The 24,467-nt window shown below is 35.7% G+C and overlaps 4 protein-coding genes, 1 long non-coding RNA gene and 1 other non-coding gene across 6 annotated transcripts; 3 read left to right on the top strand and 3 right to left on the bottom strand.

Annotated features, from left to right (window-relative positions):
• Positions 1 to 1,886: 1,886 nt before the first annotated feature.
• Positions 1,887 to 3,835, top strand: LOC132182986 (phospholipase A2-alpha-like). Its single transcript, XM_059596376.1, has 4 exons — positions 1,887 to 2,098; positions 2,382 to 2,424; positions 2,588 to 2,713; positions 3,286 to 3,835. The coding sequence occupies exons 1-4, from the start codon at positions 1,940 to 1,942 to the stop codon at positions 3,459 to 3,461; spliced, it is 504 nt and encodes a 167-aa protein (XP_059452359.1). The 5' UTR covers positions 1,887 to 1,939; the 3' UTR covers positions 3,462 to 3,835.
• A 128-nt stretch (positions 3,836 to 3,963) lies between these two features.
• LOC132182979 (pyridoxal reductase, chloroplastic) lies at positions 3,964 to 8,863 on the bottom strand. Its single transcript, XM_059596364.1, has 9 exons — positions 8,562 to 8,863; positions 8,229 to 8,457; positions 7,469 to 7,562; positions 7,152 to 7,275; positions 6,551 to 6,652; positions 6,084 to 6,235; positions 5,880 to 5,973; positions 4,323 to 4,504; positions 3,964 to 4,228 (listed from the first exon to the last, which is right to left on the bottom strand). Exons 1-9 carry the CDS (start codon positions 8,682 to 8,684, stop codon positions 4,225 to 4,227), a joined length of 1,104 nt encoding a protein of 367 aa, XP_059452347.1. The 5' UTR covers positions 8,685 to 8,863; the 3' UTR covers positions 3,964 to 4,224.
• Positions 8,864 to 9,238: 375 nt separating this feature from the next.
• On the bottom strand, positions 9,239 to 9,318 carry TRNAL-UAG (transfer RNA leucine (anticodon UAG)). Its single transcript has one exon. It is a non-coding gene; the product is annotated as a tRNA-Leu (tRNA).
• Positions 9,319 to 9,430: 112 nt separating this feature from the next.
• On the top strand, positions 9,431 to 13,652 carry LOC132168165 (uncharacterized). The gene is made up of 2 exons (XR_009438765.1): positions 9,431 to 9,596; positions 13,429 to 13,652. It is a non-coding gene; the product is annotated as an uncharacterized LOC132168165 (long non-coding RNA).
• On the bottom strand, positions 10,905 to 12,280 carry LOC132191297 (homeobox-leucine zipper protein ATHB-12-like). The gene is made up of 2 exons (XM_059606249.1): positions 11,714 to 12,280; positions 10,905 to 11,645 (listed from the first exon to the last, which is right to left on the bottom strand). Exons 1-2 carry the CDS (start codon positions 12,089 to 12,091, stop codon positions 11,298 to 11,300), a joined length of 726 nt encoding a protein of 241 aa, XP_059462232.1. The 5' UTR covers positions 12,092 to 12,280; the 3' UTR covers positions 10,905 to 11,297.
• A 9,334-nt stretch (positions 13,653 to 22,986) lies between the features above and the next one.
• LOC132167316 (uncharacterized) lies at positions 22,987 to 23,949 on the top strand. The gene has a single exon (XM_059578240.1). The coding sequence runs from the start codon at positions 22,987 to 22,989 to the stop codon at positions 23,947 to 23,949; it is 963 nt and encodes a 320-aa protein (XP_059434223.1).
• The last annotated feature ends 518 nt before the right edge of the window (positions 23,950 to 24,467 follow it).

Consider the following 24,467-nt stretch of genomic DNA (forward strand, 5'->3'; position numbering starts at 1 on the left):
AATTGAATTGTAACTTGGCCGATCTGTGAATGAGAGAGAGGCTTGATAGGTCCCATGATCATAAGCTGAAAGCTATGTGAAGCCTACTTTTTTTGACATATCCACACAATAGGGGAAAGGAGATTCAAATTAGTGACTTCTGCTTCATGAGACATAGTTCACAACTGATTGAGCTACTCCTTGAAGACAGTGCAAAGCCTACTTGTTCGAACAAGTAATAACCTAAATTGATTATAATTTAGATAGCTAATTATAAAAAATTGTTGTAGCCGCAAGGGGTTGACCAATAGAAATTTAGAGGATCCACCGTCGTGGTCGACAAATCCAACAACCATCTAACTTATCCATGCAATACTTTCAATTACTTTGGCCGCTTGGTTTCAAGTCCATACTTCTAGGCTTGCTCATCATTTGTTTTTTTTTTTTTTTTTAGCAAATACAGGGAAAGAGGGGATTAGATAGAGATATCTTTTTCACTGTTGATTATAATGGAAAGAGAGAATGAGGGAAGAATTGGGCTTCCAAACACAAGATTAGAAGCAACCTACTTAGCAACGTGGTGCGCATGAAAATTGACACTTTTGCCCATCTTTAAACAAATTGCAGATACTAATGAATATCAACAATGATAAGGGAGAAAGACGATTCTCAAAACAAATTGGCTTCATTGATTGCCAAAATGGTAGTTAAAGAGTCTCATTCCATGAAAGTATATATGTTTGATTTCTTTTATTTTAGTATATGCATGCTTGGAAGAAAGTATGATAGCTATTTCATTGGGACTTAATTAAAAAGTAAAATTATTAAAAAGTATGGCTAGGAGTCGTACTATAACTTTTAATACAAGTTTCTTACAAATTGACGTGACAGTCTACATGACACTTATTGTAATAATAATTAAATAATTAAATTTGATTATGACTGACATGACACTATTACATGAACTTGCCAGTTTATAAAGAAATATTGTTATAAGAGATATAATCCCTCAAACATTTTCCAATTCTTAAAACATGTCTCATAGTCACAAAAAATGATGCCCCAAATAATTAATTTTTGGGAAAAATCCACTTTACCTCTTGAAGTTTCAGGAGTTTTCAATTTGAACCCAAAAGTTTAAAAAGTGGCAATGTACCCCCCAATGTTTCAAAAATTTTCAATTTAAACCTTCCATTAATAATTTCCGTTAAATTGGACGGAAATCTCTAAAATTACATAATTACCCTCAGGTTTTTTTTTTTAAAAAAATTTCCGTTCAATTTAACGAAAATTGTAACAGAATGTTTAAATTGAAAATTTTTGAAACATTAGGGGGTACATTGCCACTTTTTAAACTTTGGGGTTCAAATTGAAAAACTCTTGAAACTTCAAAGAGGTAAAGTAGATTTTTCCCTTAATTTTTTCTCAGAGTATCACTTTCTCTCATATATATGAGAAAATTTTTGGAGAGGTGGGTTGGTAGACCGTCTCCATCTTCATTTGATTGTCTCTTGTAACTTTGATTCAAGATATTTTTAAGTTAGGCACATTGGTGTGGTTTCCTTGTCAATTCCTAGGAAGAGTCTTTGCTTTAATTTATCACTAATTTCTCAACCTTAATTATTAACAAAGTATTAAACTCTACCATTAGATGGACATGAAAATTTGTTCAAACTCAAAACAAAAATAATTGACAAACATATACCCAAAAAAACATTATAATTACTGTTTCACGAGGACAAGGAGCAAGTTGGCGCAGATAATGGTTGGTTTTCTTAGTTGTAAATGGCAGAGAATTTGACGACTCTCGTCGACAACACTACAAAGAACATGTCACGAGGCGCTACAAGACGAAGCCAACCTCCTTTGTTTTTTACTCCTTTCACAAACATTGCCTTCTTTTTCGTCTCTCTCTCTCTCTATAAATTAATCAGCACCTTTAAGCAAAACCGTGGGTCATATGTCAGTGATTTCTCCGCTGCATCCAACAATGGTTTCATCACATGCATTGAAGTTTGCTCTTCTCCTCTCATCCTCCCTCATTATCCTCAACTTTTGTTCTGTTCCCGTCCATGCCCTTAACATCGGTATTCAAGCTACAGATATCTCTGTCTCTGTGGTTTGTTCTTGTTCCTCACATTACTCCATTTTTCTTTTCTTTTTTTTTTTATCTTTTTTTTTGGGTTAATCGGGTATCCGGGGGCGAATCCTTTCGCCCCAACTAGATCCCGGGACACCGTGCAAAGCATCCTTTCCACACGGGTCGGTTTAAAATCGGGCTTTTGGGGTTCTTTCACACTCCATCTTAACCCACCCTTTTATTTATTTTCCTTTTCCATTCTTATGATCCTCTCATGCATCAAAATGGTTTCATTTTCCTGGGCTTTGTTGTGTGTTTGTAGGGTAAAGATTGCAGTAGAAAATGTGAGTCAGCATTCTGTCAAGGTAATTAACTTTGTATTATAATTATAACTGATCTTTTAAATTTTCAGTTGGGATTAAGGTTTAGTTGATTATTCTTCAATTCTTTAATTAATGGGTTAACCAAGTTTTATTTTGTTTCTTTTGGATTTGTGTTTCTTTTTTCTTTTTTTATTTGGAATAATAGTTCCTCCATTTTTAAGATATGGTAAGTACTGTGGGCTATTATACAGTGGATGCCCTGGGGAGAAGCCTTGTGATGGCCTTGACGCTTGTTGCATGAAGCATGATGCTTGTGTGCAAGTTAAAAACAGTAAGTTCTTCCTTGATGACATTAATTTTATACTTATTTTTGTGTTCACAATTTCATGTTCTTTCTGAAATGATCCCTATTTACAGTGATGCAATCGACTATTAATTAAAGAGACAACAAATTAACACAACCTTACTGATCGAGTCATTGGTTCTTGTTCTTCTCAGAATTCATTCTGATCAACAGAAGAAGAGTTTCATCATGTCACATAGGCATTCACAATCTGGTTTGTGATGCTTAAAAAATAAATAAATAAATCGTCCAATGTAGGTATGAGAAAAGATATTCATGGTGGTTGTTGAGATAGGGACATATATTATAATTTTTGTTGAGAGAAATCTTTTGGGATACAAATATCTTTATATATCTTTATAGTATCGGTGGTGTGGTATAGACAAATCCAAGAGAAAACAAAAAGTGGCCAAATTTTTTTTTTTTTTTTGGGATTTTAGAATATTAATTAAATAATTGAGTTAATCCTTCATTAATTGGCCAATAATGTGACAGATGGGTACATAGAATTTACATGTTTTTGACCCATTATACAAATGGTAATGGTGTTTGTGGTGCAGATGGGTATCTAAGCCAAGAGTGCAGCCAAAACTTACTGGATTGCATGACTAACTTCGAAAACTCAGGAGCCCATACGTTTAAGGGGAGCAGCTGCCAAGCTGATGAGGTGATTGATGTTATTTCTGCTGTCATGGAAGCTGCTTTACTTGCTGGAAGATATCTTCATAAGCCTTAGACTAAAGTCTATCTCCTTCCTCAAGAGCAAGAACTTCAGTTTGTTTTTGTTTTCAGTCTTTCTTCCCTCTCTTCTTCTAAGTTTTTGGAACACAACTATTTAACCCATTCATTTCATTGGGGGCAAAAGTTTTTCTTTTCTTCACTTTTTCCTTTGTTACAAAAACTGACGTGACAATGTGCATTATACTCGTCACATCAGCCATTAAAATGTAAACTGTCATGTGACAATTCACATGACATTTACTACATTTATAAGCCAATGTGGCAATCCACGTGAATAATACTTATCACGTCATTAAAATGTAGACTGTCATGTGAATTTGTAATTTTTTTTTTAATAAAAGCTATAGCAACTCTAGCATTTTTCACTGACCTTTTCATTGCAATTTCTTTACTGGCAGAGTGCTGAAATAGAAATTCTTTTACTTTGAGCAATTTTTTCTCCTAAACTTCCTGGCATTCAGGTGTAAAGTGCAACACATTATTAATCCTTAGGAAGCTCACCAAATATTGGGTTTACATTCTGGGAAAGTGAAACTTTAGCCTTAACAAGCAGTCTATATAAAGAGCATTGCCATACAAATCAAAAGTTGCAACTTGCAATGTAAATATCTTATTTTTCAGCCTCTTTTAATAATAAAAAAATTAATTTCCTAATTTTTCACAGACGTTTAATCTACCAACACCAACATTTGTCTTCTGCGTCTCCTGCGTCTTCACATCTTCTCAGTAGGACCACTCTTTTCTTGTCTATCCAAAATTCATCTGCGGATCGAGAGTGAAAAACATGCAAACTCAATTACCTCATTTCCTCACAATTTTATATTCTATAAAATGGAATATATACATATATATCCACCTTGTCTGAAAAATGTTCTGGATCATCCTCCGGGGAGATTCACGACCTGCATTTTCTAGCTCTAGCAACTCGCCGGAGCTAAGCCGCCAACCGAGAGCACCCAAATTTTCCTTTGCTTGTTTTACTGTCTTAACTCCAGGTATTGGAATGGCACCCATGCAAATGCACCAGTTTATAGCAACCTGGCACAAGTTTGTTTAACATTAGGTGAAATAAGGCTCATCCCTTCTGAATGGATTAGCATTCGGAAAAACAGATATTACAAGTTGGGGGGACAAGAATAATCACGCATTGGACTAACGTTTATCCAGAAACAATAATGAAGAATTTAGTCATTCTATACTCCAAAACATGGGAGACAAAATGATCTGACTTTATGGATTCGGTACTCCGAAACATGAAAGACAAAATATCTAGGGAACATGGAAAAGCTAAGCTATTAGATATAAATATATAGTTAAATTGAATGGTTTCTTGATTGTCATTTTCTATTTCTATTTCACCCGCCTGCGAATATGCTGACAGAGCATGAGTGCTAACCTTGTCAACAAAGCAAGATACCTATAATCTTGATCCATTCATGTGATGAAATCATTTCTTACATCAGGATGCATGATAAAAGATAAGGTTTTCATTATGAGTATTTTCATTCTAACAGGCATTATCGTCATTTTCATACTCTAAATTAAAGCCTTGTGTTGCAGTATGAGCAACCAAAGTCTGGTAGAGTTGGACATTCACTGACAATGCAAAGTGCAATCATTCAAAGAAGCACATACGTTTACAGAGTACTCAATCTTGCTTCCAAAGATGTAAGTATCCTGTTACCAGCCAAGAGCTGCAGAAATGGGTTGAAGCAAGTTTATGGCCCTTGACAAGAAGAGCACACTGAAATCCATGACTTGAGACAGCAAAAAAAAAGATGAAAACCCATGCTTTAACTGGACACCTAAAGATGAAAACCCATGCTTTAACTGGACACCTACATTTTGGTGGATAGAAAAAGCAGAAAAGGATGCCTGCTGCGGACCCCATATGCTTATAATAGGGCAGCAAGTAACCAGCACAATAAATAATTAAAGAAAAAAAAAAAAAAAAAAAACTATTAGCAATGCCTATCATTTTGTTTGCATCCTTTTATTGTTTACATAGCGTTGGTTTATCTTTTCTCCACTTAGGACACAAACTTTTTTTTGATAAGTAAAATGAAGACTTAGGACACAAACTTCTTTATCTATCAGTCATTTTGAGGAGAGGGGGCGACAAGTTACGACAGATTTAACAATACTTTTAGCTTCGCTAGTTAACAGGAAATCTAGCTTATCATTACCTCATCAATAACGAGACTTGTGTTCACTCAAACCAGTTTGAGGTGCTTAATTTCCAGAAAGCAGTAGGTTTAGAGCATATCATGCTTTTTTGAAATGCACTATTCATGAAAGGTATACCACATAGAACATATAAGCAGTATAATCATGTTGTTTGTTGGACTAGCAAACTATACCCCAATAACTGATAGATGTAAAGCAGTTGCAGAGAATAAGTAAAAATGATTACTTGTGGTACAGTTTTGCGCCTCCTTTGAGCAATTTCTCTTAGTGAACTCAACAAAGGCTCCAATCCTGGAAGAATTTGTCTGAAAAGCAAGGCCCTACAAAAATACGAGATTCCCCAAGTGAAAACCTATATGCGTTACAAACAAAGTTCATCATTCACCTCTTTTCTATCATATGTAGATGGCATAAACATAATCCTATGTACCGAGGCCCAGGTGGAAGTTTGGTGGGAGTGTATTTCCCAGTAAGCATTCCAAGTCCTAATGGACTATAAGCAATCAACCGGATGCCCAGAGAATCACATATATTCTTGATCTCCAACTGATCTTGTCCCATGCTTAACAAAGAAAATTGAACCTGAAATTGGCATGTTCTAGACTATAAGGCAACAGTTTCAGTAACAACCATACAAATGTTTCTACCATAAGCAGTGTAACCCCAGCATAACCACCACTATTCATAACGTAATATAAATGCATAATAGTTTCATATCCTCTTCTAGGAACATAAAAATATATTTACATTTCCCTAGAGTAAAAAGAGGTGTTTTGTACATTGAGTGATATGTGTGATAGACATACAGCACTAACCATGTTAATTTGAGTAGGGTCTATAAAGAAGCTAGGCCACTGCAAAAGATACTAGCCTTGATACATATGTATAAATATATACCTGAGCTGAGCATAAGGGGACTCCCCGGGCTTTCAGATAATCATATATCTTTACAAGCTGCTTTGGTCCATAGTTGCTCACCCCAACTGCTTGAACTAAACCCTACATGGTACCATATTTTGAGTATTATTTATATGCATGACCTTGTAAATTTACTTTGAGGGGTTCAATTTGCCCCAAAATCAAGTTAATCAACTATGTGCCCTATTCTAATCAAATGGGTCTAATACTTGGGAAAAAAAACCAGGAAAACAGAATTCAAAATAGAAAAGAAACTAAAGGAGAGGTAAATTGTGAATGTTAAATGGTACAAAGGCATTCATCTGCTTCTTGTGAATCCCCCCAGAAAAAGATTTTTCTGCATTCTTCTTCAAAAATGGGATTGCTTTATTTTTTTAGCAGTTTCAAAATGCTCCCATAATATTCATGTTCATGGTTTGTACGTTGGATTAAACTATAATACATGTTGCTCTGAAGTGCTTCAACTTATTCATATCAGGTACAAGAGCTACATTGAATCAACTTTTTTGGTCAATATGGCAAAATGACAGAGTATCTTGTTGACTAAAATAGTTTCCATTTTCTTATAAATAATGGTAACCTTCTCGTACATTGCCACTAAACCATCCCAAAGAGCTAACTCCTGCAAGGGAGCATAATTTGCAGTTGACCAGTGCAACTGTCCTATTCCAATTTGCTCAATCTGCATCCGATCTAGAGAGGCCCTGAAAAATTGTTCTTCATCAAACTTTATTATTATAAGCCAATAGATACAATGATTTTGGGAGTTTTATGGGATTTCATTTGTTTGGGGGGGTTGTTAAACAACAGACCACACTAGGGCAGATGACAATTTTTGAGTCAACTCAAGGGTGAAATGTAGTATTACTTGCAACAAACAGCAAAAAGTAGTATTACTTGCAAGCATTCACAAACTGCCTTGGTGTCAAGCGCCATGGATATGCCGCAAACTTCGTAGCAATCACAATGTCATCCTGTACCCGCTTTTTCCCTGAGGATACATTTATAGAAACACTGAAACAATTATTATATTAAAAGGCAATAAAACTATACTCTCACCGTGCAATACCCACACCCATTTTTTCCCCTTTATTGGAAAATCTTACTTTCTTGATTCTGAAATGAGAATGACAGTTCATTCAAGAATTGAGCTACTTAAATCAAATTAAAAAAATTTACGATATTGCTAAACATTCATAAGAGAATCTAGTGTTCTGCACGACTGCATTCAAATGAATACATCCTTTTTTCAAACATTGCACATTCAGTTCAAACTAGAACAAAATTTTCCATCTTGTTTCAATATGGTCATAAGACTGGTTTTTGCTCTAACAATTGGGAATAAGAGTAATCAAGTGAGTGATAAATCATGTATACGCTGCATTAGTCATATTTTGGGCAGAAGGCCCCATTCCCCCACTAATTGAGGGAAAAAGGTTATTTGAACAAGCAATGTAGCACGAATTCAATTTCAATCAAAAGTTCACTGCTTGACAAACTTCACCACTGGGAGACACACATTTTGTTAAGAACCATTGGTGGATGGATTTTATGCCCACCTGAAAACTAGATGAAAGTCCAATTTTCTTGAATCACTTGATGACTAAATATGAAGTAAATTGAACTGGGAAAAGGAAAAAAAAAAAAAAAAACTGACCTTGAAACTCCCGGATGAATTTCCCGATAAGCTTTTCACTCTGCCCATTTAACTTTCCAGTCCCATAAGAATCAGCTGTATCAAAGAGATAGATACCGTTTTCCACAGCTAGATTAAAAGTTTGTTGAAGCTCAGTGTCCATTGATTCCTGGTACCCCCATAGAAGCTGGTTGCCCCATGCCCACGTTCCAAACCCCATTGGAGACACACTCAGTGGGCCTATCTTCACCTGTCAGTAACGTTGAAGCCCATGCTCCTTAAATTCAAAAACACAAACACAGCAATGCATACACTACACACAGAAACTAAGAGAAAAGTTTGAAAATCATATACCTTTTCCCATGGCCAATAGGGAGGGAGTTTGAGGGGATTAAAGGCCGAGGAAGGAAGGGAAATTTGGTTTAGAGGGCTGAAAGAGCCAAAATAGGCTGTGGGTGCTGAGGTCAAGAAAGCCATCTATTGTGTCTTCCACCAGAGTCACCGGTGGAGAGTGTAGGAAGACAGTGAAGAGAGTTGCTGGGCTTGTGGTGATTATTGGGATCTTTTGAGTGACATGTTGGCCTTTCAATGGATAGGATGCATGTCAGGTCAGATTGGGTGACACCCACACCCACTAACAAACGGATCAATATCCTTGTCAGTCCTACTTTAAGTGCTCTTTGTGGATCCTCTGTTTCCCTTATTCAATTAGAGAAAAAAAAAAAAGTGCTCTTTGTGGGTACCAAAAAAAGAAAAACAAACGACAGAGATTTTAACAATTTGACGGTTAGGATTGCTATCATTTCAGTTGGACAACAAATTATTGAAGATTCGTAAGCCCATCTGCAAACTACTGACGGGCTTTTTTGGGTTTCAATGTCTTTCTTTGGGCTTGACACTAATCTCATTCTTGATAGACAGACTGAAGTGAAAAGGTCAAATCCAGACCAAGGGAAAGCCCAGGGACAAAGCCCAAAACAACATGAAAAGCCGAAAGAAAAAAGAAAAATATAAAAATAAAATCAACAAATTGACAGCTGTGGGATTTGAACCCACGCCCTTTCGGACCAGAGCCTAAATCTGGCGCCTTAGACCACTCGGCCAAACTGTCCTATTGGTATTGTTTTCGCACCATTTTAGTAAAGGAGAAATGATATTTTATTTCAATGCAACTTCCACCTCCTCCGATTCTACGGTAGAGCGTAACCCATCTCTGCGAAGATTTGAAGGATTCTACGGTAGAGCGTATTTCTTTCACAATGCGTTTATTATTTTTTTTGTCTGTTCCGGTTTGGTTATTTTTGTGTAGGCTTGGCTATGATCTCAACAGACCAGTATGTAAACTTCAATGCCCACTTCAAGATTTCCCATGGAGCCGGAGGTGTCCAAGTGAGTACCTTTGCGCATCCCAGCTTAAGAACTCATTTTTCTTTGACCCCATAAGGCAAAAAGAAAAATATTTTCATGGTGAAGGGAGATGGGGTTTTTTTCACTATGTCTGGCTGTCCTAGATTAAACAGTTCAAGAACTTGTATTTAATTTGATTTGATTTTTTTATTTGATGGATTATTGTCACTGAGGCTGCGAAAATTTATTGCCAGTTAATAATATCATACAAGTTTTCATTATAATCATGGAGGCTGAAAAATTCTTTGATGGGTGATGGGGTTGTACTTTAGGTTTGGGTATTTTATTACGCATATTTCATGAGAATGTCTGAGAAGGTAGTGAATTTCGAATCGGCCGTGGAGTAAAAAAGAATATATTTGGTGACTTGAAACTGAAGTGTCAGACTTTGATAGCAACACCCAGGGATTTGATATCTTAAAGAAATGTAGGTGTGAATCAGTGTGATCATACTTTAAGTTCTAGAGCATATTTCAGAATCATTGCAAAACTAATGGTAGTGTAGAAATTTATAATAAAATGTAAAATAGGAAGAAAATAGCGGAAGCAAGGACAAAGAGAACACAGAAATTTGGGATGGTTTGGTTTATGTACGCAACTAGGAAGACACTGATAGGAGACTTATTAAATACAATTGTGTTACAGAGGTAGGACAATATGGTAGGTGAGGTAAGCTAGGACACTAAGGTAATGAAGTCTTAGAGATATGATTACAGACCAACTCTATGGTAAAATATCTAATAAGAAAAAAATACTAATATACATGATTACAGACCAACTCTATGGTAAAATATTTAATGGTAAAATAGCTAATAAGAAAAAAATACTAACATATATGATTACAGACCAACTCTATGGTATATATGATTACAGACCAACTCTATGGTAAAATATCTAATAAGGAAAAAATACTAATATATAAAATATCCTATATTATCTAATAGTGGAAACTGGAAAGCTAAGAGTAGCATAACCCTAGACCAGATCCTTGAAGAAAATTTAGATGTTTGAGGAAATTCTAAATATGGAAGTGGATGGGAAGTTAGGATAAAAAGATGTTCATGTTCAACCCCGCACCCGCACCCGCACATTTTACAAATGAAACCATATGTTTTTTTGTCGTTTGTGCTCTATTGACGTTAACTTAGAGGCATAGGGATGAATTCAATGTTATAGTTTTTCAAAGTATGGTAATGTGTTCATGGAACCTCACAGACATGTCTTGCATCTTCGTGTTTTGAAGAATGCTCAAATAGTCTACAAAGAAGGAAGTTAGAAATGAATCTATAATTCACATAATCAAACATTCTACTGTTTTATTATTTCAAGCAATATCTACACCCTCTCTGTATTGATGCTTCTCAGAATTTTACAAGCTCATGGTCTTACCTCACAACACGGTCACACACTCACGCAGGTATACATGCCTGAAAAAACCTCTAGGTTGACCATTCCATTGCGGGCTTCATTTCTCTCACGGTGTGTAAGTTATTACCTTTGATCTTCCTGGCCAAATGAGTGCAAGATTTCAAATCTACTATAGGTTAACATGCTGAGAATTCTGGATGCATTTGAGCCATCCACTTCATATTACCTCTCTCGTGTTTTCCTTTGGAGGTCTCATCCAGCATGAGGAATCAGTTGTCAAATGAACATCCAACTTTTGTAGGCAAGGTGCATTTTTCAAGTCCAAGAATTGAACCAGTACGAACTGCTACATAACTGATCAAGCATACCACCCGAATCATAATTGTACCATTTTTCAAGTGAAGCTAAGGAACCATGTCCATGTTCAGTCATGTTCAAAAGTATGTGTCCTTCCTCCCCAGAGTTTCCAATGTCGTTCTTATCTTCACGTGGACACGTTACTCCACCGTGTTCCACTCCCTTCTGTAAGCAACTCTGCTTTGCTTTAGTCTCACTAATGATATTTACATTATCTGATCCACTGGCTCTGCTACTTCCTTCCAAACCCTTGCTATTCCCACTCCCATCATGTTTTTTTCCCAGCAGATCACCTAGGTTCTGCAACTGTTAGAAAAGCAAATAAGATGATTATGTTTATTACTTTAGTAGGGAAATAAGTGTAAGAATGATACCTGTATGACCAAAGATTGCTTCTCTTTCTTTAGTGACTCAAACTGGGATGCTAGATTGTCATAATCATCCTTGAGTGTTCTGTATTCTTGCTCGATCTGTTTTGACTTCCATCTAGCCCTTCTGTTCTGAAACCAAATGGCAACCTGGCGAGGTTGCAGCCCAAGCTCTCTTGCCAGTTGTACCTTCTTCCTAGGCTCGAGCCTTGTCTCTGATTCAAAAATTGACTCCAATGACTTAATTTGTTCGTCACTAAACCTCCTCTTGTTCTTGATCTTGTTCTTCCTCTTTTTTGGAGTTATGGGGGGCTGTGGGCAGGTGAAGGTTTCATATCCTCCATCTGGCACCACTGGAGTATACATGTACTCTTTCCCTTCCATCACTATGTTTCACAATTTTCATGGGAAATCATAGTTTTCAAATTCTTACAGTTGATATGGATAGAAGATATCACTCTCTTTCCCCTCAGATGAATGTGCTTTGGAACTCTGCCAAAGAGGATGGGCTCTAGGATATATAGTTGGCTATGAAGAAAGTTTCTTGGCTGTTGCTTTCAGGTAATAGGGACTTATGGATTACCCCAACCAATGGGAGTGGATATCGTATGGCATTCTCCATCTTATGCCTTGTGGATGTTTCTATGTTCTCCCTTTACTATTTAGAGACCATAATCCATGTATCACTTTGTCTAAGTCCTACCACAAAGGTGTAAAAATACCACAAAAAAAGAAAACTACACATTTGTCACCTATACAAGCATACAATTCAGGCGTATTTCTAACTTCATGGAAGAGGGGAGAGGGATAAACTTCTGCAGTTTCTGAAAAGATGAAACTGGCTCTTGAATTTCTTCATTGGCCTCTGCTAGTCCATATTCAAGTATTTAAGATGGTTATGCAACTATGTGGATGTTACCTCCAAGCAGAGAACTGTGATAATGGTTGCCTTTTGAAATTATAATTTCTCAATATTAAATGCTATCATTTTGAACTTGTATATGATCTTGTTATTGTTGCATGGTGATCTAGTCATATGACTTGGTTAACATATTTTCATGACTAGAAACTTCCATGCATTATTTTCTACACTTTGTTTTTCAACCCAGGTTCAGGATCACTTTATTGAAGTAAATGTATAATTTTCAAATTGTTCTTGTCAACCTTTTTTAATCTTTTGTTGTCTGGATATGTATGATGGATAGTTCAGCTGTCTTGCTTGGCTAGCTTACAAAAACAGTGAGAAGTGCTATAAAGCCAAACAAATAAACCCAGAAAAATTTTCAAATTGACATGGCAATGGTTTTTAAATTAAAAAAAAATGCAATTCTCTTTCCTTTGTCAGCCACTCATGGTCTACCACGTCAGTTTGAAATTTTTTTTAAGTTCATTTGTTTGGCTCCCTAGCACTTCTCAAAAACAGTTGCCCGTGAAGGGCTTGACTCCTGAGTGGTCAAATTTAAGCTTACTTGTGTATGGAAGACATAGAAATAGAGTTTAATGAGCAAACTTTTGTATTTTCATGTGCTTTTTAGTGCATAAGTTTTTTGAAAACTTCCACATTCAATCTTTAACTACTTTGTTTATAACAAAAGCTCTAGGCAATAAACTCTTGAAGTGATCCTAAATATATGCTTCTTATATCTCTCATTCACTCATTGTTTGTATATGTTCTGCTTCCAATTCAGATTGGCCAACAATTTATAAATATCCTGAAACAGGTATTATGCAAGATGTTGAAGGATAGAAACTCCTGTTCTCTTGAAGCCCATTGGAGGAAACATTTTGAATTGGTATCTACTGGGACACAGGTAAAAAAATGACCTCTTGGATGTGCATACAACAGTAATTGAGCCACTGTTCTTGTTTTACTTCCAAATAATATCTTAAGATGATGTCTGCAATACCTTGCTGGCAATGTACTTTTGGTTCATATTGATCTTTATCATCTGGGATGGGATAAAGATGATGGTAGCAGACAGTGACTCGATCATAAAACTCTAGTGGAAGATGAGGATTACTCAGGTCGCCTAATACAGCCAAATAATGATGTATTGTCAAGTTAAATCACAGGAAGAAAAGGAAAGCAATGATAGCTAATCATACCAAAGGCCATTCATATCCATCATTATTGGAGGGATTAGTATGGCCCTGAGTTCTTATCGAATCGACTCCATTGATGTAATGTCTCATTTGTGAGTACGCTTTTAAAAAATGACGGATCGAAAACGTTACCTTCTCAAATTGTTGGCAAGAAGGTGCATTTTTAAAAAAAACTATTTTAGACTATACTCAACTGCATTTTTAAAGATTACATTTTGAAAATTGATATATTTTTTTTAAATCAAACGACTTGAAATCACTAAATCAAAACCAAACGAACCCAAAAGTCCAATTGTTCCAAGTTGTGTTCATGGGTGTGGTGGCATTTGAGTGTCCAACATGGCTGCACAGTTTGGCCTGTCCATGTCATGGTTGGTGAAGTGTCTTGTGGGCAAGAATAGCTGAATAGGTGTCGGTCAACAAAGCTCAAGATGCCCTGGGGATTAGGCCTGGCTTGCACGCCACGGGAGCCTTAATTTTGTGGTTGACAATTTGGCAACAAAGTATAAGCCGTGTGGGTCTGATTTTTGGAAGTAAAAACAGATCCGCCCAACATTCCCTAGAACACGTTTTCAGCTAATCAACACGACTGGAAAAGGCGATTGTTATGTATTGAGACACATCCTAGTTGCTTGTTACGGTTTTACAAGCTCTTAAAAATTCCTTGTCTGCAATTTTCAAAAACGAAGATTGTATTAGAAGCCAAGTACCATGGAAGTCAAGCACCGGGTAAGTTAATATACATATTAAAACATTAGTTCTATTCCCAAAATTTAAGTTAATAGAGTTGAATCCACTTGAATATATTAACCAAATACACTCTTTTATATTTTACCAATATGGGACACAATCTCATAAATACACTCACAACAAATTGAGGCACAGCTCTTTGCAATTGAGACATGGTTTTACAAGCTCTTAGAAATCTGTCTACAATTTTTCTTGTGCAAAGGGGGAAAAACCATGATAAGAGATAGTACCCAAGTAAGTCATTTCATTGGAAGAGTTTGTTTGGACTTACAATTTTACATGCGAAAAATGCAATTTCAAACAAAATCATAGAACGTTTTAAAAAATTTGCGGTTAGAAATCATGAAAAAATCGTAATTTCAAATCACTTGCAAGATAATGCGATTTTACAAACACACGGTTTTAAAAAGTCAAATCACAATTTTACCAAATACTTAACTATAGCTTGTAATGCAAGAGGATGCTAAACTATACTCTATTAAAATGTTAATTAAATTTATTAATTTTTATCATCAATTAAACTTTTAAAATAACTATAATTTTAGCTCCGATATCATTACAGAACTGGGAAAACAGTAGGACGAATTTCGTAAAGCAAGATGCTTTTCTTAATTGCCAAAAGCCTCGTACGCGTTAATTTCAATACTCTAACAAAAACAAACGTGTGATGCTCTCAAGTTTGTGAGAAAAAGATGCTTGTCCACGTCTGAGAAGCCAGGCTGCGTTTTGCTAGAACCTGCGTGTGAAGCGAAGCATCCTCTTCATACACAAACTGCTTCTGAAAATGACCCTCTCACTTTGTCTATGGCGGCCATGATTAACCTTAGTTTGGATGACCCGACAACTCCAAATTGATTTTGTACTAGCATTTCCTAGTCATTCATTGGGTTGTTTGCAAGATACGTGTCAATAAAACGTTGGTCACCCGATTCGTAAGGGCCATAATTTACCTGACAAAGAATTACGATATTTTAGGATCATTGTAGTTGCAACCACCGTTCATCGAAGCTTCGATCATTGGCTCATCACGTCACCAACGTCCTTAACCTTTCAGTATAAGGCAAGTGTCAACCCTCATACATGGTCTTAAGTTGAGACCTGTATTGTTGGTAAATAGTTGTTGGTTAACTGCAAATTCCTTTGTGAAGAGGCACTCATTCTCCCGAAGTTACAAAGCTCTTTGGTTTAGTTTCTTAATTTGTTCTCTACCTACCTACCTATGTCTTGTATTTAGCACCAAAAAAATATTTGAGCCTGAAATTGTAAGAGTATTGCTAAGAATATTACAATTCTTATAATACTTACTACGTTAGTCACTAAACAATTAAATTTATCTGTCAAATTTTGTTGCTTAATTTTTTAAAATCATGTGAACAAATTAATGGGCTCAAGATTTTGATTAGGAGTGTGAACATCTCCTAATTTGGGCTTACTACCAAACAAGTTTCAGTTCTTAGGGTTGGGCCTCGTACTCTTCCCTCCTACAGCACAATTGAAAGCAGGCTTGGCCCATCAAACGCTTGAGCCGTACGGGCAAACTTGGTGAGCCGCCCATGGCCTCGGTTCTGTTTTCAAGTTCCTTGGTTTTTGATACTTTGCGTTTATGATTAAATTTGTATGAATCTCATGAACCTCCTTCCCTCAATCAAAATAAATAAATAATGAAATTCTCTCCTCTTTTTTTTTCAATATAAATTTATAAAATAATTAAGTTTATTGCTTAGAAAAAAAAAAAGAATAGTTGTCTCTAAATGGTAGCTCAATCGATCTCCAAATAATAGTTCAATCGGCTGAAAACTACGAGTCTGTTTGGGATTGAGTTTGAGAAATAGAGCTTTTAAGTCAAAAAGAGCTTTTGAACAGAAGCTTCATTTTTAAGCTTTTGTCAAAAGTGTTTTTTGACCATTTTTAGGTTTTTTAGACCCTTAAAAGCCCTTTTAATTTTGTTACCAAACGAGTACGTTTTTCTTCAAACGGGCATTTTGAGTGTTAAAAGTACTTTTAGGCTCCTCAAACGCAATCACAAGCAGGTCCTACAACTTATAAAACAAAAGCTACCATTATAAATGATTGTAAATATTGCTTCGTTCAAGACTCCTAGTCAGAAGAGGTTAAGATTTGTTTCAACCAAAAAAACACATTCACATAAAAAATATAAATAAATAAAAAATTGATAATTGAGTTTTGTTTTCTTTTCTCAAAATAAAAATAAATAAATAAATAAAAAATCAACAAACAACTCAAATACAAAATACTCATAAAAAAAAAAAAAAAAAATGGTCTCTGCTAATCTCTTATTTGATCTTCTTCCTGTGCATGTGATTTGCGTTTTTATCAAACTGCAGTCCAAATTCTCAAAAGTGCAAACGAATCTCCAGCTTTCACCTTTTACCAACTTCTCGTACGACTTACCAAAGAAAAAAAGAAAAGAAAAAGAAAACTAGTGTCAATTTCACATTACTTTGTCACTACTCGAAGAGTAGTTGATGATAGAATCATAATTAATTCCACCAACAATAATTTCGGTCTCACCTCCATTTTCTGTACACTTTATGCACTGGACAATAGACGAAGATAATCATCATAATGATCCAAATCAAAGAGTAGACGTTGACTCATTGACTGGACTATGATTTGTGAGAGAGAGAGAGAGAGAAAATATGAGAAGCAACCCAACCACATGTCCCCACATGCTGGGGTCCAGAAATGACCACGATCCCCCGGACCCCCATGCACCTCCTCTCTCTGTGCATTCCTTTATCTTTCTCTCCTAAACCGACACGAGTATTTTCATCATCATATTTTCATTATAGCATATAAACCCAAATTCCATTAACCCACAAATTGAAGAAGATCAAACAAGCTTATTAGGAAGCTTTCTCTCTTGAGGTGAATGTCGTCTGGTTCAAGGCCGATCGTTTTCTATCTTTGGTTACATATGTGTCAGCGCGTGTCCTCGGACCAGGCTTCATTCCCCTCAATTGTTGCTTCCATTTTAGTAAGTATACGACAATCGTTTTCCCAGCTTCCTAGGATTTCATGATCTCCAGGTGGGTTGTGTTTTAAATTTATTTCTCATTTTCCCCATCATTTCAGGTGTTATAATTAAGCTCTCTACTTTCATGGGTTTTTGTTGTTTTGGAAATTAATTTGGTTAATTTAGTAGCAGATTGGTGTAATGATGAAAACCTTTGACTGCCGGCTTAGCACTTGTTCTGACAGGTAGGTAGACAGACATTAACCATCATTGCTTCTAAATCGTAGTCGTCTTAGGTTAATTATCAAAGGTACTCTTGTTTTCTTCAGTCCCTCCAACCCTTTTTGGGTTTATCATTGAATAGATTCTTCTCATGATCATGTCTTTAAATTTCTGTCTCCTTCTTCAGTTCTAGGGTTTAGCTTCAATATTCTTTGTATCTTCGTTTTTTTTTTTGTTTTTCTTTTTCCCCTAGGGTTTAAGAGAAAGAAAAAAAAAGGGCTAATTAATTAGCAAAAGAACAATCACTTTAATTGCAGATTAAGTTTTCCTTGCATTTATGAAATTAAATAATGATTTTGCATTAGTTGATCATAGTGGAGTGGGTGGATCTGCAGAGCTGTATGATTTATCCACCTTCTCAGCTTTACCAATGATTTCCAAGATATTTTAGATTGATGTTAATGTAGTGGAAGACCTAGCTAGATGGGGCTGGAGTGTAGGGGATCGATTTCTAGCTCACAGCGTGGATAAGTATTCCCTATAATTGATTCTATTTTTATTGTGTCTCTCTCTTTATAAAAGAGGTATCTTTCTGCCATCTTTTGGAAAATCTTTCTTTTCGTTTCATTTTATTTCCCTTTTCTTTTTGAACGTCATCTAGCTAGCTATCTTCTGGATCGCATGATCCTGGCCTAGATGTTATATCTAAGGGCTAGGCTTCAATCATTTGATTAAATGAGAATATTTCTCATATATATATATATTTCATTTTTCAATTAATTAAACTAGCAATACATATGTGTATTAATTCTTCATGGGTGGCGGATTAAACATTTATCTTCTCTTGTTTTTTTTTTTTTTTTTCGATATTTTGCTATCTATAATTAAGTTGTTGCATGTGTGTGTGTGTGTAGTGTTGTCTTTGCAACAGATGATACATCTACTAGAAAAGGATCGCATAGAATAATCTCCTCTCTTTCAATTAACGAATAAGAATATCTTTTTCAATGGCTTGAGAAATAAGTTTTCTTATTTTAAAAATAACAATATAAGAAAGGCACCCATTTAGATTTCTATTTATAAGTGTCTAAATTCCCTTCTCTGATACAAAATCATAAAATAAGTTATATTCCCAATTAAAATTGGAAGGAATATATATAGTAGAGTTCAGGTTGTCTTGGTGTAATAAATAAATTTAAATACAATATATATATATATATAATGTGATAATTCATGTGTTATCCAACCAAAGAAAAGCAAGATGCAATCCTCTGGAACTAATTAACCACATTTTAATTTCCTTCTCTTCTTATTAGTCCTCCTTCTATACTCTTGTTCCTATATCTTTATGCATTGTAGATTTTAACGGGTTGCTTAGAAAAGCAAGATGCAATCCTCTGGAACTAATTAACCACATTTTAATTTCCTTCTCTTCTTATTAGTCCTCCTTCTATACTCTTGTTCCTATATCTTTATGCATTGTAGATTTTAACAGGTTGCTTAGAAAAGCAAGATGCAATCCTCTGGAACTAATTAACCACATTTTAATTTCCTTCTCTTCTTATTAGTCCTCCTTCTATACTCTTGTTCCTATATCTTTATGCATTGTAGATTTTAACAGGTTGCTTCTGTATTAACTCGATTGGAATTCCTTATCGTTTCAGACAAAGGAGAAAAAGATTTCAAAAACTCTTAAATTTTGATTGCAAATGTGATTACAAGCCATCTTTCTCTTATACATTCTTCTTTTGTAATTTTGCATGAGTTCATGATAAGAGACAAGTAGTACAACTGAAAAGCATGAATTCATAGAACTAAAGTTTATTCTTTACATGGGGCTTTTATCCTATTATTGTCAGAAAATATATAGCCGATTCCTTCACTCGTGCATGGGGCTTTTATCCTATTATTTTTAATTCTTAGGACATTATTAATTAATTTGTACTCATCTCCTCTTAGTGTAAACTGTTGTTTATGGTCTATTTTTTGTTTGTTTGTCTAGACTGGATATGCCCTAATGTATTTGTATTTATTTTTTCCCTTTAATTCATTATTATTTATCAAAAAAATAAAAGAGTGAAGGATGAAACAACAAATTCTATATTGATGATGATCAATAATGCTCATTCTGTAAATCTTTGTTTACTTCTTTTTGTGGATCGACTTTTCTGTCAGATCATGGTACTTTATTGCGTCATAATGTCCTGATATGACAAAAGTTAAGGTAGTTTGTTTATAATAATCAATTTATGAGCTTCGGAAATGGTACTGTTAAAACCTCTGAACTCTTTTTGCCTTTAGTGGATTCAGTAACATGCAGCACATAGAGGGTTTGGGACTTATTTGACAATGGAAGAATCTGGAAAGGGAAAGCTTTAACTCGCTTATAAGCTTGATTAAAATGCAATTCTAATCTTCCTTAATTCCCCTTCTCTTAGAGGCTTAGAGCCAGATTCATTTACCAAAAAAAAAAAAAAGGAAAGTTTGATCACAAAGACGCCAAGATCCAGCATTTTTTTTTTCACAGCGGTTAAAATAATGTAATTTGCAGCTTTTGGAGTTGGGCATGAGCATTTATACAGATCTATATATAGAGACCTAATCTCAAGGTCTTCAAGTTCTAAAAATTCAAAGAAGATTGTACCAGAGAACATGTATGGGAAATAGAAGGATATGGGTCATTGAAGAAACATTCAGGATAGATAGAAAATGTGCTTATATATATGTTATACCTATGATCAGATTCTCTTCCTCTCAACTTCAATATCAAGAGAAATAAAGATTATCTATATCATGGTTTAAATTAAATTTAACAAATTTAAATAGCTAGCATGACATCATATTTAAATAACGTGTTTTACTCGTATTACATCATTAAATACGACAAAACAAAATTATCTAGTCCACATGCAGTATATATTGAGTTGTGACGAGGGAAAACCTTGTGCTTTACATGTTCATGCATGCTAAGGTTGGAGACAGAATAATTATTATCTCTTTCAAAGAGATATGCCTAAGATTCTCCAATTTTAATTAGTTTTCATTTTTCTTCTTCAGATCTCATTAATTCATTAATTGGCATTGTAATAACAAAAAATCTACTAATTATTTTGATTTGTATAACAAGAAATCTAGTTCCAATTAAAATGCTATAATAAATTGTAAGAAATCTACTTCCAAGAGCATTCTTAATTAATTACCATATATAGAGCAGTACTGTTGGACCACAATTTTTGTGGGGGAAAAAAAAAACATGAAGTTTTTCATATATATATATATATATATATATATATATATATATGTTATGGGTGATCACTAGCTAGCGCAGTAGTGGAATGCAGGTGTGTGCAGTGTAGAAAGACAAAGGAAAAGAAGGGAACTTTCATTTGTTTAGGCGGAACATGTACAGAAAGTGCGATCGTTGGGAATGTATGTTTTATATTGCCTGTCTAGTCGGTGACAGAACAGAAAAAAGTCGATGACAGAATATAGTACCTTGATGCACGCTAGCTAGCTTTCCACTAAATTTAAAAGATTAACATAAACAACGGTTTAATCATTGTTGTTCATAGAACTGGCCGGCCGGAGAGCAACATAAGCACTGTTGTTGCCACCACCCGACCAAACTCTCTTGCTACTGGTTACTGCAGGTTACTTCATGAATTCGTGTAATTAATTAAGCTCAAGCTACCCAGCAATTGTCAGATTATATATATATATATAAAATCTGACAATTGATCATGATCAACACCTGATTATGGAACCTCAAGTTTTCTTTGATCGGCACCCTCTTGTTGATGAACAATGGCTGAGGCCACGAGCCCTTAACGTTTAAGTCCGTTTGCCCTGAGATTTTGCAGGCTAAAATTTTAAACATAATGGAGGAAAATTATTATTTAGGAGTGTTTTTAAAAATTGTAGTTTGTTATTGCCTTTTTTTATTAAAAAAAAAATACATAATTTTTAAAATTAAATTACAATTATCAAATACTTAACTACATTTTGATATCTCTATTTTTAAAAATAAATATTAAAAACTATATTTTTTTATCTCATAACTACTACACAAAATTGATGCGTTCGTTTAAATCAACTTTTGAACCAATACTTTTATATATATATATATATATATATATATATATAAAAAAAAGGGTTGGCTTGGACTGTTAACTCTTGTGATCATGAAGTGATACGGTTTGGCACTTGAAAAGGGCGAAATACCAAATAAGTATTTTCTTTTATATAATAATAATAATAATAAAAAGCTTATTTACAGAGCTCCGCGATCCTTACACAAGAATTTATACGTGGCCATAGGATATTGACCTTTCAATAGTCTAATATTGCAACGGTCTGGTCAAAGCCATTAATTTGCTGCACCTATTGGCTAGCAATTATAAACTATACTTCATTACCTTTCCATGTATGAACATATTTGATTCTCGCCAAGAATCAAATTACAATGCAGCTCAATCCATGTAAGCTGTCTTCCAACTTAGCTCCGCACCACTAATTAATATCTTTCAATTTTGGACTTATAATTATAATAAATAAGAAAACCCGAAAAAATAAAAAATAAAAATCTTAGACTTTGCTTAGTTAACACCACCTAATAAAATTATATGGATGTGATCAACTCTTTAAGATAGCATTTTCATTATCTTTATTAAAACACCATATATAAATGGAGTACAATTCACAAAGCCAGAACAATCCTATATATACGAAGCGGAGGTCACTAGTTCGAATCCCCCTCTCCCCTCTTGTGTGGACATGTCAACAAAAAAAAAAAACAATCCTATATATATATAAATAAAAGGTGTCATTAAAAGGAATCCCTAGCAATTAGTCCCATGCATGTCCAAGAAACTTCCTTAACCGTAGAAATTCCGAAATCAAAGGAGACATCTCAGTACACCACAATTCTCCCCCATCTATCTCTCTGTCTGTGTCTCTCTCAATTGAACCAAATCTTTTGTACCTTGTTAGCACCAGCCTGTGTTTTCCCGCCGGTCGGGAATTGGGGAGATAGCTCTGATCATCTTCCCCCCGACCACCACCAGCAAATGCCATACCACTCCATGCATTTTCTCTCCATGCATTTTCTCTTCTCGCCCTCTCTCCGCCACCACCCTTATATCTTTTCTCCACCATCCTCACAATTATAGCAAATTTAACTTGACGCAGTGAGAGAGAGAGCGAGAGAGAGAGAGAGAGGGAGAGATCCATGTACTTCTTCTTTCTCTCATTGCCTCTCCTCGAATCCTCCTTAGACTACACCACCCTTTCCTTGATAGCCGCGCTGCTCCTCCTCTCCCTCCTTTCCCTCTGCTTCATATTCCACCTCCGCTTCAAGTCACGCACCCTCCACCATTTACAAAACTTCAACTCTCTCTGGGCAGTCCGATTCATCCTCGTCTCCTTCATCACCTTCTGGGCGCTCAACGAGCTCCTCCGCCTCTCCTTCTTCCGACACCATTTACTCCTCTCTCTCTTCCCCTCCCCAACCCAATCCAACCAAGCCAACCTCTGCAAAATCCAAGCCGTCCTCTCATTAGGTTTCTTCGAGCCTGCTTTCTTGGTAACCCTACTTTTCCTCGTCGACGTCTCCATCAAGAAGAAAACACCCAACCACATCTGGCTCATCCCTTTTGTCATCGTCACATGTTTTCCCTTCTTAATCTTCCAAATAATCTTCGTGTTTTTTGCACCGTCGGATTCACAGCTACCAGTCCTTTTCACGCGAAGCCACGTCGTTCCCAAGAATGGTTTGGAAAATAGCATGCTTTTGTGTGCGTACCCTTTGTTGAATACTATTGTGTTTGGTTTTTTCGGGATTGGGTATTCCCTGTACTTCTTCTTCTCTTCTTGGAAGGCGGTTTCCCTGGTGATCAACAAGAACCTCAGGGTTCGAATCTACGGCCTGGCTTTCACCGTTTTGATATCGTTGCCGTTGCAAATTTTGTGCCTTGGCTTGTCCGTGTTGTGGGACCCTCAAGACCCTGCCTATGGCGGTGTGGCGCTCGTTGTGTTTATTACAACGTTTTTGTGTGCCGTGGTGGGAGAGGGCATTTTGGTAATTAGACCGATCACCGATGCCTTGGCTGCCGGAGGAGAATGTTGCCGGTGGGTTCCATCACGGCGGTGGGAGGAGGGCAGGAGCCCAGCGGCAGCGGGATGTGGAGTCTAGGAGTACATCCTCATGAACATGATCATACCATATGGACAATATTGGACAGGGTGGGAGGGCATTGCGGGGATTATGTCATCAGGTGGAGGGCCGTTTCGTCAGTTCACACAGTGTTGATATATGGCCACGTGCATCGCACGGGTTGATTATGCGGAAGAAACGAAGAGAGGAAATTAAAATGTGAAGCTGGTATTTGATTCTTTGACATTTTCCTTTTTCCTTTTCCCTCTAATTGGCTTTCTTTTTAATCTTGGTAATTAATCAGTACTGTTGCTATGTTTGGACCCTGGCCTTTAAAGGAAAACATATTGCACCAAAAAAAGAAAAGAATGAATGAGAGATGTGCAAAATTAACCTTATATATCTCCATGCATATTTTTCCTTTTCTTACTTTTGTTTTAAATTCCTGTTATGCTTTTGTATAATATAATTGGTCGTACTTAAGAAGAGTGCTAGGCTTACAAACAAATTTGACAGAAAAACTTTTACAAACTGATATGGCACAGTATGATTAGGTT

This window comes from Corylus avellana, chromosome ca1, assembly GCF_901000735.1.
Source record: "Corylus avellana chromosome ca1, CavTom2PMs-1.0".
Lineage (NCBI taxonomy): Eukaryota > Viridiplantae > Streptophyta > Magnoliopsida > Fagales > Betulaceae > Corylus > Corylus avellana.

Excerpts from the sequence above, each read along its gene's own strand:
- LOC132182986 (XM_059596376.1), top strand. The coding sequence starts at position 1,940 with ATGTCAGTGATTTCTCCGCTGCATCCAACAATGGTTTCATCACATGCA. Across the intron at positions 2,099-2,381 it reads CAGATATCTCTGTCTCTGTG|GGTAAAGATTGCAGTAGAAA; the intron begins GTTTGTTCTTGT and ends GTGTGTTTGTAG. Across the intron at positions 2,714-3,285 it reads TTGTGTGCAAGTTAAAAACA|ATGGGTATCTAAGCCAAGAG; the intron begins GTAAGTTCTTCC and ends TTTGTGGTGCAG.
- LOC132182979 (XM_059596364.1), bottom strand. The coding sequence starts at position 8,684 with ATGGCTTTCTTGACCTCAGCACCCACAGCCTATTTTGGCTCTTTCAGC. Across the intron at positions 7,563-8,228 it reads ATTCATCCGGGAGTTTCAAG|GGAAAAAGCGGGTACAGGAT; the intron begins GTCAGTTTTTTT and ends ATGTATCCTCAG. Across the intron at positions 6,653-7,151 it reads TAGTGGCAATGTACGAGAAG|GGTTTAGTTCAAGCAGTTGG; the intron begins GTTACCATTATT and ends GGTACCATGTAG.
- LOC132191297 (XM_059606249.1), bottom strand. The coding sequence starts at position 12,091 with ATGGAAGGGAAAGAGTACATGTATACTCCAGTGGTGCCAGATGGAGGA. Across the intron at positions 11,646-11,713 it reads AGCAATCTTTGGTCATACAG|TTGCAGAACCTAGGTGATCT; the intron begins GTATCATTCTTA and ends CTTTTCTAACAG.
- LOC132167316 (XM_059578240.1), top strand. The coding sequence starts at position 22,987 with ATGTACTTCTTCTTTCTCTCATTGCCTCTCCTCGAATCCTCCTTAGAC.